General features: G+C 35.5%; 1 protein-coding gene across 6 annotated transcripts in view; it reads left to right on the forward strand.

Annotated features, from left to right (window-relative positions):
* Positions 1–17,303, forward strand: part of MYO6 (myosin VI) — a 70,939-nt gene that overhangs the window by 4,263 nt on the left and 49,373 nt on the right. For 5 of the 6 annotated variants that reach the window (XM_062488591.1, XM_062488592.1, XM_062488593.1 and 2 more), the window contains exons 2-8: positions 1,748–1,817; positions 6,389–6,462; positions 8,498–8,627; positions 9,632–9,737; positions 11,604–11,659; positions 13,838–13,935; positions 15,707–15,871. In XM_062488591.1, the coding sequence (XP_062344575.1) occupies positions 1,748–1,817; positions 6,389–6,462; positions 8,498–8,627; positions 9,632–9,737; positions 11,604–11,659; positions 13,838–13,935; positions 15,707–15,871 (699 nt within the window). The remainder of the gene's footprint in view (positions 1–1,747; positions 1,818–6,388; positions 6,463–8,497; positions 8,628–9,631; positions 9,738–11,603; positions 11,660–13,837; positions 13,936–15,706; positions 15,872–17,303) is intronic. The other variant, XM_062488597.1, reaches the window with a different exon arrangement.

Consider the following 17,303-nt stretch of genomic DNA (forward strand, 5'->3'; position numbering starts at 1 on the left):
TCTATCCTGCCTTTGTTAGTGGTTAATGGGTTTACACATCAGTAGACAAGAAGTGAAGTTACATTTTTGTGAAGCTGGTTATATTATTTTTAAACTTTCCCACTGTTTCCTGCACAGGGAACTGATTATGTCGGGAGCTTTACCAAAGCTTTACCAAATAAGATTTACCTTTACTGTTGGCAAACTTGTAGAGAAAATTATGATGATAATATGTAGTTATGGTAATACTGTGAGAGAGAGGAGAGGGTGTGGTGAATCTCTGCTCTGCTAAAACTCTGAGTAGCAGCAGGCATCCTTCTGAGGTTGGTAAAGACATTGAAGGCTTCCATGGCCCTCACAAACTCTGATAAAGGATATTTTGGAGGAAGTTGGTGTGATGGATGTTCAGATGTTCTAATATCATCAAGCAGCTTTGTTTCCCTTAGGAAAACATCTTGTACATATTTTTCTGCATTCAATCCTGATAAGGGGGTGACAAAATATATTTTATTATGACTACAAATTGCATACTTTATGATAACTTGGTAGGGAAGGGATGTTGTGGATTTAATGTTTTCCATCTGGCAGCAATTAGTTCTGCTCTGAGACATTTTTAACCCTTCCCACTTCAAAGAGAGTTGGAATTTGTGGCTGCTAATGATGGTGTAAGCCCCAGGACCTCTAATACTATTGTGCTCAAGCAAACATGAAACAAGTTGCTGTCTTTCTCCTAAGTTTCCCTGTGAGATCTTTCTCATGGGACTACCTTGCTGAGTACAGTGTTAAACAAGCAAACACGTTTGTTTGTTAAGTTCATTCTTTAGATCCAGTTGGTTGCCTTTTCAAATATTAGACTAGACTTCTTGTCTCCATTTCCATGGGGAAAAGGAGCCTGTGCCTGCAGTGGCATGGTGGCTGTCATGTTTAATTGGTACAACAGGGGTTTTGTTCATTCATCGCTAGCTCAAACGAACTGTTACTACAGTAAACAAAAAAAATACAATCAAAAATCTCCTTTGTACAATAGGTAATTTTGTGCAGATGCTGTAATGCATGTGTGCTTGGATGTTTTTCCTTCCTTTTTACAGCAATATAAATTATGACTTCTGGAGTTGTAAAAAGAAACAAAGTTGCTTTTGTTATGAATTTTTCCAGTTGGATGTGAACACTTGATAAATGATCGTTTTGTATAACTGGAATACAAGGGTTGAAGGAAGGTCTTGTTTTACTCTAGTATTGTTTTATTGAAGAAAAACCCCAATAAATAAGAACCAAAGCTACAGTATTTGGTGATACAGGGGGTGTTATGTATTGAACATTAATATTTTAAGTAGGAATATTTTAAAACAGCATACCATAATGACAGCACAGTACTTTTACTGAACTAATGATTTGCATTTTATTCTTCTTTGCAAAACTGAGGAAATTGTGTCATTTATAATGCTGTTATCTTTGCAGTATTGTCTTCAGTCTTATTTTTTGCATTGCACAGTATGACATGCATTTTTGACCTAAGAATCAAATATTATTGCACTAAAATATATATTACAGTGAATTCGTTTTTATAATGTAGTGTAGTAGTATAAATGCAGCAGCTTTTTATCAGCATCTAGTAGCTCAGTAAAATTTCAAATTCTGCAGTATAAAGCTGATGACTTAATTTGAAATCATGCACAATTACAGTGCACTCACTTGTATGGTTGTATGAGATGTCTTTATATTTCTATTTTATGGAATTCTGACAGTGTTAATGTTTCTTATCTAACAGACTTTCCAGGCTGCTATCAATCAAGTGTTTCCTGCAGAGGAGGATAGTAAGAAGGATGTGGAAGATAATTGTAAGTTATGAATTTAAAAATAAATTATGCATTTGAAAAAAAAATCTGCAATGAAATGCATATTGTTTCCTTACAAGCTTCCTGTTTCTTTCTTGGCATCTTTGTTCAAATTTATGTATGACCTTTGCTAGTCCTTTAAACTTCTTAAAGGAAGCACATTTTAAATATAATTTATTGTGGGTTTTAGTTTTCATTTGAACAATTTAGAGGAATGGATAGTTACATAATTCCCACATAGAACTGTTGCTTGACTTCAGAAATACTCCATTCAGTATTATGGGTGTAACTGTACTTTTTATAGTGTGACAAAAAACTTAGTGTCATGATCAGCATCTGTATTTGTATAGCATTTTCCTGCATTTAAGGCATTTCTCAGGTAGCATTTCTGTGGAAGTAGAGGTAATGGAAAATAAATTTTAAGATTGCTTTCACAAAACTGGGGATGTGAATCTGGACCTATCAAGACCATGAAAATGGATAGGTTTGAATTGGATACAGGAGTGCTGGTGAGGAAGGAGTTTTGAGGTGAGCTTGTGTAATAAATGTCACTGTTGATCTGCAGGGCTTTTATTTTGTTAAATGTTTTATAGTTAGATGGATGGAAACAGTTGTCAGATCCGGGGAGAGAATACTGAGAAAGCTGAGTGAGTGCTGTGATCAGCTTTTAGACAAATGTTAAATATTTTGCTGTTGCTGCACTCTATGAGCAAATCACAGAGCCTCTCCTTGAATACTGATGAAGACAAGCCTTTGAACATTTCCTTTAGTGTTTACTGCTTGGTGAAAATACTGAAGACTTTGTAAATGGTGGACAAAAATATCTTCTATTGTTCTTCGTTTAAAATAGAGGCCAGGGGTCTGGTCTAGGTGATGTAACCTCAATTCCTGTCCTGGAACAGGGTTTAGTATTTACCTCCCATGACAGGAAATGCAGCTGTTACAGCTTCTCCATAAGAAACAAAAAGATGGGATCTGAGTCTTACGATCTGACTTAGATGATATCGTTAGAACCAAGCTGGTAGCCTTGCTTCCAGCTGTTTATATTTTTGCAAAAAGGATGTGGTTTCAAACTTTTCAAAGTTGTTACCTGTGTTTGCTGTACATGGTGATTGTTAGGGAAACGTACTTAGTCTGTGCATCTGTCCCAGTGATTTTGCTGAGATGTTCTAGTTCATGGAATATTCTAGTCAGGGGATTGAAATCTAGACTGAGATTATGGAAATAATTTAAGATTCCACCAGAATACTATTCAGTTAAGTTAGAGAAAATATCTTCTTCAGCTTCCCGAGTAGATAAAACTTAAAAATACTTTGTTCAATAATCCTTTCTGTATCAAACATTATTTTAACTTCACTAACATATTCTGACTTGCTGCTTACAAGTTGTGGTTCATTTGCAGGATGTGTGAATCCCAAATTCAATTTCCTTCTCTGTTACAAAGTATTTGCATTGGGTATCATTGATTTTTGAGAAAAAACCTACACTGAGTGTTCATAATACTGTTCTAAAATATTCTGAATCTTGGGTATAAAGACAGGGTATTGGATAAGACTGTTAAAACCCCCTAGTTCTACAGATGCAGAGCCTTGCAATTACTTCACAAAACAATTTTCAATAGCAACCCTGCTCTGTGGTATGTGCAGGAGTGCCACTATGAGTAAATTTGGCATTGACATTTCCTATTTTTTAATGCCTCGCTTCACTTTTTGTGAACTTCGTGTGCATGTAAGTAAATATATGGACAACTAAATGCACATATATGCACTGGTTGTATTTAGACATGAGCTATATTAATATTCAGAATTCTTTCTCTCTGGTGACTTCCTTTGCCTTTGGATATGGATGCCTCTTCTAAAGGATTTATTCTAAAGAATATACATTTTGAATTTGCTGACATAATCCTTAGTTTGCATGTCTTGAGGTGGTGGCATTCCTTTGGGGAGCAAGCTCCCATTGCACACTGAGTCTGCAGCTATAGCTGCTTTAATTGCAATGAGAGCCCTGGGAACACAATGAAATCTGGGGTCCTTTGCTTTTTAGATAAACAGCCTAATAAAAAGTTGATGATTAACTGCTTCCTTTAAAATACTGCAAACTCTGAGAGGTTCCTACAAAGATATGGTCAAAGATGTTGATAGACAAATTACTATGTGATAGTTTCTCATCTCAATACTGAGGATCCCAATGACTTCAAATTCAAGTTTGCTAGAATTTTACCATGCTGTCACCTCCCAGACACATACAGGGTCAGAAGGAGACAGGACTTTCTGTTTCTGGCCCATTTCCTTTTAATGTCTCTTTCTCTTGGGATGACCCCAATAAAAGAGGTGAAGGCAGACCGGCAATTTGTGGTCCCAGTGCCATTTTCTCAACCACGTGAACTGAGAATGCCTGGGGAGGGGAGGAAGAGTCCTGCTGTGCAGTGCCAGGTGTCTGTGCTTGTTTGCTGCAGCTACCAGTGACTGTGGGGTTGTGGAGGAATGTGTGTCTGCTATGGTGGCAGAGGAGGAACTGTGGTGATGGGGGCCAGCCTGCTGTTTCATAAAGGAATTGCGCACAGCCATGATTTCAAGGCTGTTATGATCCAAAGGGAGAGTTTACCTAGGGTAAAGCAAAAATGTGTCTTGTGTGCCTCTGCCCACACAGGAATATGAGTGCAAGGGATTTTGTGGAGGAAGGTGGTTTCTTCTGAAAAACACAGAAGCTACCAGGTCCTTTGAGAAGTGTGAATTATTTCAGATATTTGAAATCTGTATTTAGTCATGTAATGGAGGGAAGGCCTGTTATTCAGCAGAGCTATGCAAGCCAAAGGGAGGCTGCAATTGGCTGGTGAACCTGACTTTGCTTCAGGCCAGTCTAGTGCAGGTAGTTAGGGGACAGAGCCACAACCACTCCTCAGTCCACTGCAGGACACAGGGTAAAAGATGGAAAACAAAAACACAGATGTTTTTGAGAAGCTCTGATTTTCCTTTGCCAGTATATTTTGGTTCAGCAGGAGGAGTGCTGAAAGACATGTTAAGAGCTGCTTACTGAACTGCAGGTATCCTTGTGGGGCAAGGTGGCTGGGTAGGTTGACTTTAGGTCATACAAACTAGCAGCCCTTTTTGCACATTTATATAAATAAATTAGAATAATTTTTTGCTGCTGCAGCCCTTGAGAAAGGGTGTCAGTTCAACATAAAACAACTTTGTTGGTCGTTATAGATTAGAGGTGTGTATGTGACCATTGTGTGAGGTGCAAGGTAGTGGTTACTATTACAGAATCACAGAACCAATTAGGTTGGAAAAGACCTATGAGATCACCGAGTCCAACCTCTGACCTAACACCACTGTGTCAGCTAGACTGTGGCATTAAGTGCCATGTCCAGTCTTTCCTTAAAAAGAAAAGACATTAATGGTATGGTGCTTATTCCATCCACAGTAGTTGGATGTATACAAGTTTTTGTACTGTATTACTGTAAGTCTGTCAGTTGTCACTACACAAAATAGTGTACATTTGATTTTAAGCAGTGAGATAAAAAGGATTTAGCATATTTGAAAATGGAAGCTGTGTAATGAGTAGTGCCCTCATTTGGTTTCGGGATAATATTTTTAACAGTGTTACAGTGAGAACACTGTAGTTAAGGCTGCTGACACTTTCCAGGGCTTTATAGCTGAAAACAAGGACCAGCTTTGGATGTGAATCCGTACAGTCTGAAGCTTTCTCTGGGTGCCACCACCCTGTAACATTTCAGCAGTTACAGAATCCCAGAATGTTCTGATCTGCAAAGGACCCACAATGATCATTGAGTCCAGCTCTTAAATTAATAATAGCCCATACAGGGATCATACCCACAACATTGGTCTTAGTAGCACCATGCTCTAACCAGCTGAGCTAATCTCAGGGTCAGGTGTTTTATGTTAAATAATAAAGGAGAAAAATACAGCTAGGTTTTGGTGTGTCAGCATTTTTTTTCCCTTAACAGTTTCTCTGAGGGGGCCTAATGCTCACAAAATTCAGAATTGAAGCATGGAAGGCTGGGTTAGTGTCTGGTATTGTGATGCTGCTATTCCTCTCTCCAGATCCAGATTAGATGTTTGTTTTCATCAATTCAAAAGTCACCAGAAGCCAGCTGTTACTATAAATGTCAGTTGGGTGGCATTAATCTGGGGACACTGTGGCTGAGATTGGAGAGGGGAGCTGGAAGGAAGGAAACAGTCATTGGTAGGAATTTTGGTAGGCACCAGGTTCTGTGCTTAGAGGCTGGTGTGAAGGCAGGCACACTGTGTTTGACTGACAGGCTGGTTAAAGGAGCTTACATTGAGCAGAGCCTGTATTCGAGGCTCCTGCAGTCTGACCCTGTTCAGCAGCTTTCTGTAACTCCAACTGTACAGTTAAGAGCAGGTCTCTGGTTTTCAAAATGTGTATTGAATCACTATTCCTACCTCGAGACAGTGTAAAGGAATTACAGGATTAAACTGTAAACAAAGAGAGGGGTAAAAAATTCTCCTTAATTAAAGATTTGGTTTTTTGTCAGTACCTAAAGATAGTCCTGAGCTCTTAATGGTATGTGATTGTTTTTTTACTTGCAGGTTCCCTGATGTATTTAAATGAAGCCACTCTCCTTCACAATATCAAAGTTCGGTACAGTAAAGACAGAATTTATGTAAGTATTGTGTGTCATGACAACCAGTCTAATAGAGATGTCCTTTCAAAAATTCACCAAGTGTTTCTACTTCTGTTCTTCTGTTTTTTTTTCTTTCATGTAACAGAACTGCTAACATGGAAAGGTTGAGGTTGTAGGCCTTTTTTTTTTTTTGCCTTTTTTTCCTTACATTATACTTTTAGATCAGAATTCCATCTGATTTTTAGCAGGCAGAATAATAGGTTTTTCTCTACATGGCTGTTCATGTGCAACCATAACACAGCTTTGTATCACAAATGTTCCTACAGGTAACTTATTTTAGTGCTAACAAAGATGGTTTTCTTTCTTCATTATTTTTGAACGAAGCAAACAGGTGCTGTCTTTGACACCTCCTAGCTCAGATGTCCACCTTAATCTTTTATATTGCTATCAAATTGCCTAATTGTACTTAATGAATTCTGACCAAATTACATTTTGTCCTTGCCATCTGCCAAGCCACTGACAGCTGCGAAACAGAAGATAAAGAGTTTTCTTTCTTTCTTATTTTTTCCCTAATAGAAAACTAGCTGGGATAATACAGAACAGTTCTACATATTTTTAAGTGTCTTTGTTAAAATAATCAACTTTTCTTCTAGCATATATTGTAAAATTAATTTAATGAAACCCTTTTATATAAATGTAAAAAGAAAGTATAATTGTTTTCTTCTGTTGCAGTTAATTTACATAGCTTTAAATTTTTTATGGCTCAAGATCAAGCACCAGCTTTAAAATAAATAAATAAAAATGGCCATTTGAATGCTGCTGTGGAAAAATAATCCGTAAAGAAACCCAACCAAGCAATAAAACCCCCCAAAGAAGTAAAATTCTGAATATGAACTGTTCATGGGGTAGGATAGTATTTTTTGTTAATAAAGCCTTTTTTCAGCTTAAACAAATGCTACTAATGTGTTGTCCAGAATATGTGTATTTTCTGAAGGAAGAAAAAAAAAAAGACTTTTTTTTAGTTCATAGTTTAGCTACATTTCCCTTGTAAACAATTTTATGCTTTTTAAAAAATCTTGGTTAACAATATTTTTCTTGTTATTAAAAGGAAAATTAATATTAGTACTTGCAGCTCTTGAAGAAAAGTTTTCCTTCCGTGGAATAAGTGCTGAAAATAGAACTATCTAAGAAACATCATATATTGTATAATCCAGCCTTCTATTAATGTATCACACAATAGTGTCCAAATTTCAGTTTTCTGGGGAAATTCTCAGTAACAACGAAGCAAATAAGTTATTCAAGCTGATGTTTTACCTCATTTTCTTCATTTTGCAGGTCTTTTCCTGCAAATCTGATTTTTAATTTGATTCTGACCCCCCTCTCTTTCCTGTATGTAACCTGACAATTATAACCCAGCTATGAGAGTTTCTTTCAGAATCATTTAAAAAAGCCCCCTCTCTTCAGTCTTCCTTGTCCTATGGAAAGGTAAAAAGCAGCCTTTGTCTGAGATTCTTCTCAAATTCCCTCTCTGTGAGAGAACATTTGCGTTCTGTATTTTTCTCTGTGGAAGCAGCTATAGTTAATTTTCTCTTGGCTGAATGCTTTTATTGCCTGGCATGAATGCATTCCCAGGCAGGATCCTGTCAGTCCTTCCTGCTGAGTTGCTTCCATTAGATATTGAAAAGCTATCCTCCTCACTGGAGGACAGTGTGTTATGCTATCCATGAATTTAGTTTATTCGCTTTTGAGCAGGAGGTTTTGGCGTCCCGTCCTTGGTCCAGTAATGCAGACAATAGGAAATAATTTAAAAGGGGATTGGGAGAAAGGTCAGATACAGGACACACTCCACAGCTCGGTGGTTGGGAAATTTTCCCAAGATATTTTCACAGAAATGCTGAGAAGATAATTAAAGGAACTCTGAAAATATATCCTGTCTTATATTTGCATTAGTTGGAGAGAATCATAAATGCAATTGTTATATGGAGGCTATCATCTGCAATAGTAATAGACAATTGCTGTTAACCATTTGCTTGGATACTGCCTAGTAATTTGCTGTTTATTGTTTTCTTCACAGACCTATGTAGCCAACATCCTTATTGCAGTGAATCCATACTTTGATATACCGAAGTTCTATTCTTCAGATACTATTAAAAAGTACCAGGGTAGATCACTGGGAACATTGCCACCACATGTTTTTGCAATTGGTATGTATTGAGCCTGTAAGCCTGTATTTGTCTCTTTAAAAATGTACATTGAATACTTCAGAGTTATCTGTAAATTGCCACATGTAGCAGTAATTGATTTATTTTGAATTATTATAACATAAAAGTACTAATGGCTAAAATTTTAAATCTCATTTTGAGATGCATTTTGAAGGACTTGGAAATGAGCAACTGTGAGAACTCTGTTAGGATTATTCTGCACTTCCAGTGTTTTAAGTCTAAGTAGTTTAAATATAATTTGCAAATTAAAAAACCTAAAGAAGAAATAAAGAAATTCAAACTTTATAAGTGAAAAAGGTGTAACAATGATCAGCTCTGTCTTTCAATGTAGTAATTTTCTTTGCCTTATATTACATTGCAAGACTACATACGCTGTTTCCTTTTATATGTTTGTGTTACAAACAGCAAGTACAGTGAAATCCTCTTTATGGCTTAAACCTGATTTCAGTCACTTTTGAAAATAAAAAATAATTGGGAACTATAATCAAAGTCTGACGTGTTAAAAGCCCTCTCACTGTTTTGTACTTTATTTTGAAATAAAAAATATAATTAACTGGGTTTTAGTACCTGTTGCATAACAAGAGAGATTTTTCCAAGTTTCCTCAGACGTTACTCATTGCAAAGTACAACTGGAAGTTTCCCTTTTAAAAATATATAAAAGTAACATTGATTACTATTTTGTAAATACATTTAGTTAAAAATATTTAGTTCTAGATGGTTGATTTTGGTATTTTTTTCTGGATATAGTTGAGTGGGCCTTTGTTTCCAAGACTTTGACTTCTTACATGTCAGTATTGGAAGAATTACAGCTGTAGTATAAATTAAAAGGAAACAATTTAATAATCTGTAACACATACTATTGTAAAGATAGTTTATGTTCCTGAAAATGTTACATTTTAATTTTTGCATTGTAGCTTAACTTTATTTTTTTTGCAATTCTGCTGAGTATTAATTTTTGTCATGTTAACCATATTCTTATTTTCAAGCTGATAAAGCATTCCGTGACATGAAAGTGCTTAAGATGAGTCAATCCATCATAGTCTCTGGAGAATCAGGAGCTGGCAAGACAGAAAACACTAAATTTGTTTTGAGGTTTGTATGTTTGCACCAAAGTTAGTATGTGAATCTCTTGTGTTTATGCATTTGGTTGATACAGAGGCAGAACAAATCCACTAAATCAGTGGGTTTAAGATACAATTCAGTAAGATATGTATTAGCTCCTATGTGAACTTTATTACGAGAAATTGAGTTAAACTTAAATGCTGACATAACGCGCAGAAACAGCTAGATACTCACAGAAACTTTAAAGTCAATTGTAGTGACATCATGTAGTTATTATGGTTTATGATGCAGTCATTTTGGTATAGCACATCTGGTATTGTGGTTGATTGAAAAACTTAAATAGACATTTTAACTGTATCTTGCAAGACACTATTGGTTTTGCCATAAATGTGTATTTCTGTGTTGTTCCCTAGGTCTTTTTTGTTTTTTTTTTTTTTTTAGTTTGCTTGATTATCTTTTTAACTTTAATGTACTTTACCCTAGTTTACTGAATAAGACTGAATAGTGGAATTAATTTATTTAGTGATGTCCATGTACAACCAACACTAAATCAAGTGTATTAAACTGCATGGAAGCCTTATCGCTGATATTTATCAGCCTTGCTTCCATATCTGCATTATCTTTTAATGGCTTTTTATCACTCTGGAACACTGTAACTGGAAAGAACTGCTCCATTAAATACACCTGTGTCATAGGTGGCCTGATTATACAGGGAAGCACAGCGTGGGCAGTGTAAATATGCTCCCTTGTTCAGCCTTGGACTTGTTTCCCTCTATAAATATTTAACTCCCTTTTCCCTAACATCACGTATTTTCTAGTATTTCTCTACGGTAGAGGTTTTATTTTCCACATCTTGTGAAGAATTGTCACAACTGCCTGTTTCTCCTTCATACTGCTCTGTGCTGCCCCTGTATAACCGTTCATAGATAGCTGTAAGAATTACAGCAAGGTGTTGGTAATGATTTTTTACAGGGGACATCCTGACTCTATTCCTGATAAGAGTAACAAAAAAAGATAGCAGGCACTGGAAGAATATCTCACAAGAGATGCTCTTAAGGGAGATTATTCTTCTGCTTCTCAGCAAAGGAAGAGCTCATTATAACAGGCAAATTTCACTGCTGTTGCTTCTCCCCGCCACCCTGTTCACCATAAGTCCATGTAAAAAACATAACTGAGTTTTAAAAGCTGGAAGATTTTACCCTTGTGTGATTAGAAAATAAAAGGTACTATTGCAGCTCTTTTAGTGCTTCTGAAGGCTTTTGGAAGGCCCCATTTTCAAGAATTGTGTTTAACTTGTCTCAGATTCATCTATGAATTTCCAGAAAGCCCTGTGAGCAGGGGAAAAAAATTTAAAAAGGCCTGTAGCTTTGGAGGAAGTACACTGTGGTTTTATTTTCCAATTCTTTCTTCAATTGCTAAATTGAATCTTGCCTTAATTATAAACCAATTAATTAAAAATCCATGTGTATTTTTATTAACACTGATAGTTATGAATACAGAAACCCTTGGATGACAACAGTCTTAAATTCAGGAAATAGACAAGAAACCTTATGTGTTTAATAAAATATTAATAAATACATGTAATACAGTAATAATTTGATTATATTTCCATTAAACTGTAATTTTCATATGCATGTTGAAAAGAAATTTCTAGCAGGCCTGGGAGTATTGAAAAAAAAATCGAAGTGTGCATGAATATTTTTATTTTAACAAAAAAGAAAAGTTAAAAGTAAAGTTAAAGCTTACGTCGAAGTACATAAGTATTTGAAAGTTAAAATCAGAATGCTTTCCGTATAGTAATTAGTTAGTATTTGTGCACAGCCATATTAAACTCTGATTAACTGAGGAAACCTGACATGAGAGGAATGATCCTGATATTTTTATCTTGCTTTACAGGTATTTGACAGAATCCTATGGAAGTGGCCAAGATATTGATGATAGAATTGTGGAAGGTATTGGCATTTCTTTTATTTAACTAAAGGTTCCAAATTTTTATTTTTCTCAGAAATGTGACTCAACAGCAAGTGAAGAAAAGCTAGCATAGAAATACTATCACACTTTCTACAGCATAATTCCATAATTTACAGATAGTTGATATTAATCCAAGGTTTTGAACTTTTTTTTAATTTGTGATTTACTTTATTTATTACAGTATCATGCACTCGTTTATCTAGAAAATGTTTATGTGTGTGTTTGAATTGAACTTTACATGCATAATGTATTTGAGGTGGCAACCCTAATGGAATTTTAAACTGCATAAAATCTATAAGGACAAGATTGTTTTTTCATTACTATATGTTAGTACCAAGAAAATGTAATTCCTCTTCTTCACTATCAGTTCTCAAAGTCAGATAAAGTAGGGTAGTTCTTTCAAATTATGATTCTGGATCATTTTTCTGTTATATCATTTTTTGTCAGAAATCACGTAACTCAGATCAGCATTTGGTATCTATCTTTACAGTAAGCTCCCAGACAAGGTAGAGTGTGACTGTGTTGATCTTTCTTGTTGAGCCTCTTAATGTTGCATGTCCTTCCTAATTGAACAGAATATAGCTTTTTGAGAAAATAGAAATATCTGAAAAGCAAACAACCCTCAACCAATCTAACAATTCCTCATACATCAGTTTTAGTCCTCTATAGCATAGAATAAATTTATTTTGAAATTTCTCTACTGTGTTTTTCTTAAAAAATTCTTTACTTTTGCTTTAAATTTTCAATTTGGAACCACTTATTTAAGAGAAGTACTGCAGGCTTCATTCTCTTGTTGCTATAGGTCTGCTTAAATCAGTTCCTTAGTGAAATCCACTGCATGCTAAAAGAACTTAGAAAGTGGGCAAGAATTGTATAATGCCTGATGCAAATTAATTGGTACTTGTAGGTACTCCTCAAAGAGTTTGGGCTTGTTAATTTAGAACAGCATCTGATGCATGAATTCTGAAGGTTCTTAGGCATGATTTTAATGAATATGCTCGTGGCATATGTATTGCTAGAGGAACCTTCAGCCTAGCTGAAAGACTTTGCGCAAGATGGTTTTCTTCATAATCCTTTCTTCAAAACTTAATATTACATAAATTACCTGAATAGTTATCAAAGGTCTTGTAACAAGTCAGATTTGCATTTTTATAAGGTACAGCTAGACCAAAGAAATTAATTCTCATGTCCTGTTATATGATGCATTATCACCCATATTTTATCCAAGCATTGATGTCATTGCTTCATTCTTTAATTTTTGGAGAAGCAGATATTTAAATGGTTGTCAATGGAGTTTTAAATCTGAGTTTCTGCTCACTTAGTTTCCAGTGCTTATTTTTAGCTCGAAGCCTTAAAATATCTTGCAGATATTTTTAGTGGTTTATTGTTAACATGATTCAGTAAACTATTTTTCTTTGATCTTCAAAGCTAGTAAAATGTCTTTCAGAGGCCCTCTTTTACATAACCAGTGGGTAGTTTCAAACTGCTTAAACTGTGCATGGTGATTGTGTGTGTATATATATATATATCTATATGCATATGGGAATTAAGATAGCTTGCTGCCACTCTTTCTGTATGACCTTTAGCATGCTGAAAAGCAGCAGCCAGCGAAAAACAGTCAGTCAGTAACTTAATTGACCTAATTTGAAAGGGCAGTGTTAATTTGTTTTAGAAATCAACACACTTTTCTAATATTATATTTATTAATTTCCAAATTAATCTAATACATTCCATGCATGACATTTAAGTGGCATTTTTGTCTGTGGAATAAGTGGGTAGTTTATATTTCATGAATAATAAATAATTGGGAAGTGTCAAATTCTATGTTGTCTCATGTAGTTTATGTATCAGTTATTTACCTGCTTCCTATAGAAGAACATCCATGAATAATTTTTGGTATTTGTCTCTGAATTTCTTGCAGTATTGATTCAAGTATGTTGCAGGGTTATGAGATACTTAAGTACTTTATTTTATGTTCCACCACAATATAGCCAGTATAATTTGCAAAATATATTGTTCCTAATACTTCATACTTTTCCTTTAATTTTCAAACCTTATTCCAAGTAAGTTCCCCAATTAATTAGAATGTATTTGTTCTCTCTTTGTTTTCGGTAGTTTATTGATTGAATGTAACACTACAAAAATATTTTTTTAAACAGCAAATCCCCTATTAGAAGCTTTTGGAAATGCAAAGACTGTTCGCAACAACAACAGCAGTCGTTTTGGAAAATTTGTTGAAATTCACTTCAATGAAAAGGTACTGGAATTTTGTTACACATAACCAGTGATGATTTTTTTTTTGGCCATATAATGGAAATTCTAGACAGGCAGAAGGCTGAACTAGTCTTGCAGCAAATAGCCACTGTCCTACTTTACAGAATTGATTTGTATTGTGTCACCTTGGAAGAAAAAACAGAGCCACACTACTGTCTCAATACTGAAAGGCAGAAGGCAGCGCAAGTCAGTAGGAAAATTGCTTCCACCCACAGAAGATTAAAAACAGGTCCCTTCATTGCATATGTGAGTCTTCTCATGTGAAGACCAACTCATTTGCTGTTAGGTATTCATTTGTTCCTTTAATGCTCAAGTAAGTGCGAGTTATGTATTAGATATAAATGCATTTCAACTTCAGATGAATTACTGATTTTTTTCATTTATTTGTTTGAATTTTTGGGACCTCACATAGTAATAATCTGTGTGTGACAGAATTCAAGGAATTGGGTATTTTTTTGATAGAAATACAGTTGAACCGTCTATCTTAAGAAAAATTTTCTTTGTTTGGGTGTAGTTTTGTGTGGGTGGCATATGTATACACACATTCCACAACTAAGGATGACTGTATGGTTGGTCAGTATATCCAAGTTGAAGACTCCTGCTGTTGTTCTCAGCATACATGCTTTCTCATCTTTCTGACTGAGGACAGACCAACTGCAAGAATTTGTTTCTTTTCCTGCAGACTTAAAGCTCATTATCTGGTCTTGAGCTTATCGTCTTATTCCTAAGTCTTCATCACTTGGTTTGTAATTTAATTTCAGACCTTTTGTTAATAGTTTAGATAGCAAATAACTAAATTCCTTTCTGGGTAGAGGAACTTTATCTGTTGGTCTGGTTCATCTTAATAAAGTTACGGAAAGGATCAAAATGTTTACTTAAAATGATGGATTCATGATCTGTCTATCTGCTCGCCAACAATTACATGGTGTTTCAGTTTAATTATTTCAGCTGAAGCAAATAGCCCCCTGAGTATCTTCAGAAAATGCTTCAAAGCTTGTTTCAGTTTTCCACTGCAAGATCAGCTGGTTTGGTTTACTTGAGCGCCTTTTTTTTACAAGACATCATATCTCACCTTGTGGTTACCTTTTGAGGTCTGGTTTCTCAAAGTGATATGAGTACAGACCAAGACCTCCTGAATAAGGGAACAACTGCATAACTGCAATCAAATTTGTTGGTCAGCGAATCCTCATAAGTTCCTGTAATGGCCATTAAGTTCAGGAATTTCCTTGCTATTAAGATTTCTCTAGGCACAGGGAATTTTATCGTAGACCAGATAACAAATAGCTCTCAAAAATCTCTATCAGAATTCCTTCTCAATAAAGAAGTGCAAGTGTTGGAAATAAAATGTACTCTATAGTTTTAACCCTTTTATTTTACAAGAGTGTCAGTGAAATGCAACTAAAGAAGGTTATAATAGCACTGTCATCCAAAAAGTGTTAGGATGGCTGTAGCAATGCTCTTTGCTGTAACTCCTGAGGTCCTGATATGGATTTCTGCTTTTTTGGGCTGAAGAAGACCCTTCTTCTAGGAAGAGTGTATGTATATACAGTACATGAGCTGGGGAGAGAAGTAATGGTAAAGGAATTTTTTTTTTTTCTTTAGGCTTAGTATGTATTAGGTATAGATAGCTTTTAATCTTCTTTGGAGCAGTTTCTATCGAGCAAGTCATGATCAGCCAAAAGTAAATTGAAAACATGAATCTCAAATAGTGCAACAAATCTTCAGATAATCAGAAACATATTTCTTCTTCCTAGAACTCGGTGGTTGGTGGATTTGTGTCGCACTACCTTCTGGAGAAATCTAGGATCTGTGTGCAAGGCAAAGAAGAGAGGAATTATCATATCTTTTACAGGCTTTGTGCTGGTGCTCCAGAAGATATTAGGGAAAAGCTATATCTAAGCTCTCCTGACAACTTTAGGGTGAGTATCAGAACCAGCGTTTGTAAAGCTTGTCATATTGTCACATATGGATTTTTCCATATGGATTTTTCATATAGATCATATTGAGATTTCTATTTATTGTTGTTGACAGACTCATTCCTAAACTAATGCAACAATCTAAACAAACTAAAACCCCAGATTTTCTTTTTATTATATCTATTTGATCTTGGAATAAAGCTGACATTTTTCTTTACTGGAAGAATTCCTATACTTCTTCTCTGTCTTAAAATTGAGGAATCTGTGCTTTTCTAGAAAATGTACTGTTGCATACCCAGCTGTTGGTAATGTTATAATGGGCTCTTCTAGAGATGTAAAGTGTGAATTTCTTCAGGGCAAATCAAATCTCCTGGTAAGTACCAGTCAGTTCTTTGCTTGTGTTCTGTCATTTGTTTCCATCTCTGACCATTTCTTGCCTTATATCTGGCTTGGAACATCATGGAGGTGGATTTTTTTTGTATTCCTAAAATATGCAGACCAAATCTCTTGAGTTTTGAAGGGTTTTGTAATACAGCAATGTGGAATTATAAGGACATGAGCTAAATGACTGTCATCTCTTTAGACTTCCTTGATCTTAAAGGAAGTGAGAAACACTGCAAACAAATAATTAAGTTATAGTGATGATTGTTTTCTTTGTTGGTTGATCTTCCTACCTGGATTTCTAAATAAAACTTGGACTGTGCTTATCTGTTGCTTTCCCTTTTGTACTGAGTTCCATCAAAATTCAGCAGAGCGCTAGAAACTTTAAATGTACAAATGTCCTACCAGTTCTGTGCAAAGCAGGGCTTGCACATGTGAGACCCAAATCAGTGCACTTGCTGTGGAGAAGGTGAGGGTACACTGATCTCCAAACTGGCAGCTGCTGCCTCTTGACCTGGCCGAGTCAGTCTCTCCTTATGGATGAGCCAGGAAATGGGCACAGGGCTGCACTTCTATATTGCATGCATTGTACATTTGTACTGCGGTATCAAGGTGATCTTGCTCTCTAAAAGCCATGCCAGTATTCTAGGACAAGTTTCCTTACTTTCTCAAGGCATTCCTAGGGGTCTTCACAGACCTTACATTACTTCTTTAAATATTTAGTTTGTATCTTTTTATATTTTGTCTATTCATACTCACCTATGCAATGGAGACTTGTTCTGATGCTTATTAGGAAATAACTGCTTCCATTCCCTAGAAGGAAAGTTCTTCTTTTGAAACACCCAGCAAACACAATACTTAAGAACACCCAATATGATTTTTATTTGTAAAATGTGGAGCTAGTTTTCAAAACTTTCTTTACTCTGCAGTTACCTTGTGCAGTATTCTCTTGTATGTTTTAAAGCTAAAATGTTGAAACAGACTTTCCATGTACATTTTTTATTGTGCAGCCACTTTTCCGTTCAAGTTGATTTCTTTAAGTTAATAGATTTTT

This window comes from Cinclus cinclus, chromosome 3 (assembly GCF_963662255.1).
Source record: "Cinclus cinclus chromosome 3, bCinCin1.1, whole genome shotgun sequence".
In the NCBI taxonomy this organism is placed as follows: Eukaryota; Metazoa; Chordata; class Aves; order Passeriformes; family Cinclidae; genus Cinclus; species Cinclus cinclus.